General features: G+C 48.7%; 1 protein-coding gene across 1 annotated transcript; it reads left to right on the top strand.

Annotated features, from left to right (window-relative positions):
• Positions 1-565: 565 nt before the first annotated feature.
• Positions 566-2,540, top strand: Pmar_PMAR002674 (Tropomyosin, putative; the record flags this gene model as incomplete). Its single annotated transcript, XM_002772271.1, has 11 exons — positions 566-696; positions 747-896; positions 970-1,039; positions 1,154-1,269; positions 1,311-1,416; positions 1,465-1,557; positions 1,612-1,662; positions 1,869-1,931; positions 2,047-2,185; positions 2,235-2,346; positions 2,405-2,540. 11 exons carry the CDS (start codon positions 566-568, stop codon positions 2,538-2,540), a joined length of 1,167 nt encoding a protein of 388 aa, XP_002772317.1.
• Positions 2,541-2,552: the final 12 nt, after the last annotated feature.

The raw sequence follows: 2,552 nt of genomic DNA, 5'->3' as shown, positions 1-2,552 counted from the left end.
TCGGTGGAGGTACGTTGATGAGGGATGGTGGTGTTGTCGTAGCATCGGGGAGGGGAGAATGGGGGATGGAGCGGTACTACGCCTTTCTGATGTAAAATTAAATAAATGAGAGCACAAGTTGTAATTTGACTTGCACGTAACGAAATTCAAAACGATCGTGAGATTTCCCCAGAGGGTCGGTGGATGGAATTTCGAATAGAACAATTACGGGACTAATTTCAAATAATATGTAGTTGATAATAATATGGTACATTAGATTGATACTATTGTGAATCAATATACAAGCCTATAGTAATATTAGCAGTTTGTGGTTATATGCATAATAGTATAGTAGTGAATATAATTAATGTTATAATATAGTGAAATGATGATACCGACCGAGTCTAGGATGATAGGAGCACTCCTCCTTGATAGACTATGTCGTTTTAGGCTGCCCTTAGAGCCCTTGATGAGAAGTGGAAGGAAGCGACTGTTGGGAGGACTACTGCTGTTCGAGAGTAATCTCTCTTTGCGGTTCCACAGTCTTAGGCAGTCTACGATTCTTATTAGGCAGCTAGCAGCAGTTATGAGTAGTGGTAAGGAGGCTGGTGCCTCTGGTGATGACGGTGATGATGGGCGTCTACAGCTCCAACGGTCGGTGTTGGAGGCGGACATGCGTACTCTAGAGGAGATGAAGACAGCGAACGCAGCTGAGGAGTAGGGGTAGATCGAATCGATCGGTGTTGGCGGGGATTGGCGATGTTCAGGGCGGAGGTGAAGGCAGCTCGAGAGGCGGTGGAGGATGCTATTAAAGAGGTCACTGGTCCAATCGACGAGGAGAGGCAGCAGGTCGATAAGCAGAGGCTTGAAGTAGAGGAGAGGATAAGGAAGCTGCAAGAGGAATTGGCTCAGTTGAAGTAAGAGTGGTATCGTCTTACACACACCAGGGTTGATGGGCGGAGCGAAGCAGTTATTGTATTTTTTATTCAGAACGACTAGAGATGAGTGCAACGAGAAGCTGAGCCGGCTGGATGGGGACATAGTAGCGGCCCGGGGGAAGGTAGGTGGGGTTGTTTGGGGGCTTCCATATTCGCCTAGTTCGAGGAGTTTTGGTATGAGAGGGTTTCGGTCGATCGCTGCTGTTGTAGAGTATTTCAAGTGGTTATATATTCAGTTCCAACATGAGCTTGACAATGTGGAGGTGGCTGAGGAGAAGTTCGATAAGAAAACCAAGGCGATGGTGTTGAAGGAGGAGCTCATAGAGCAGCAACGGAAGGCGATCGAGCAAAGGTAGTCTCACTCTGTGGAAGCGGTCACGGTTTGTGGCTTAGGGAAGATGAAATTCATCAGCGACGAGCAGAGGATTTGGAGAATCGCCGCGCGTTAGAGGAGGAGTTAGACGCTCTCGACACCTCACATAAGGTCACCGACCGATGGGTAAGGTTAGAAATTATTGATCTCATATGAGGGGGTTCATGATGTCAGCTGGCGAGCTGTGATAAGCTGGAGTCTGCTGTGGAGGGTAGTGTTGGTGTTATTGTCGAAGGTGCAGAGCTGAGGGCAAGTCTGAGGCGACAGGTCAGTGGTCCGGTTGGGCGGCGGCGATGAGCGGGCCGGTATCAGCCGGTTTAGGTTACTGATGTTGCGGAGCAGCTGTCCACATTGGACCTCGAGATTGGCCGAGTGAGGGCGCAGTTGAACTTGTTGCAGCAGCGAAGGCTTCAGGTGGAGGAGGGGGAGACGATTTGATAGTGATGTATCCTTAATTTAACATTGACTAGAGAGGATTACGGTATGATATGTATAATAATTATTATTATGGAAGTATAACCTATATCTAATAATATACAATATTGGAGATTATCCGATTAAGTGTGGATGATGATCAGATTGAAGAGGAGAAGCAGCAGGCGGTCCGATCACGGAGGTTCGGGGAGGCCAAGAACCTCTCGGTACTATTCAAAGGTGTCTATAGTACTATGACACGACTCTTATTAATTGTCATATTATAATCGGGTTGGGAGAACAATCGTAGAGGAGAGGTCTTAATGCTTCTTCCTGTATTAGGCTGAGGGTAAAACTGTGGAAGAGTCGATCGCGACCACCGAAGAGTCGATAGGTAAGTTGCGGGACCGAAGCACTGCATTGCGCCAACAGCTTGATGAGGCTCAATCGAAGGAAGACGGCCTTCTTGATGGCAGCACAGGTAAGGTAGAGGGGAGGCAGCTTCGCTCCGCCTAATTTTCGTTGTACAGATGTTACGGGATGTGGGGACGTACTTGATGAGATGGCCTTTAGTGTGAAGGCTCGGCTGCATTATGTAGGGGAGGTTGCTGAAGGGGAGGGGTTAAAGCCAGAGGCCGAGATGTGAGCCATAGGAGCTCCTCAAGGGCCACGTATGGAGTGTAGGATGCGTTTATCTCAGGTTGGAAGCCTTGGACGCTGAAATAGCGAAGCATTTGCCATCAGAAGCTGGGGAGAAGCTGAGGGTGCAAATGGCTGCCCTGGTGAACTCGGATACACGAGCAGTGTCACCACAAGATGGTGACACGGCCAAGTAGCGCTGGTGGTCT

Source organism: Perkinsus marinus (assembly GCF_000006405.1).
Source record: "Perkinsus marinus ATCC 50983 genomic scaffold scf_1104296961470, whole genome shotgun sequence".
NCBI lineage: Eukaryota > Perkinsozoa > Perkinsida > Perkinsidae > Perkinsus > Perkinsus marinus.
The sequence above is the reverse complement of the archived record's forward strand: the minus strand, read 5'-3'. Positions and strand labels throughout refer to the sequence as shown.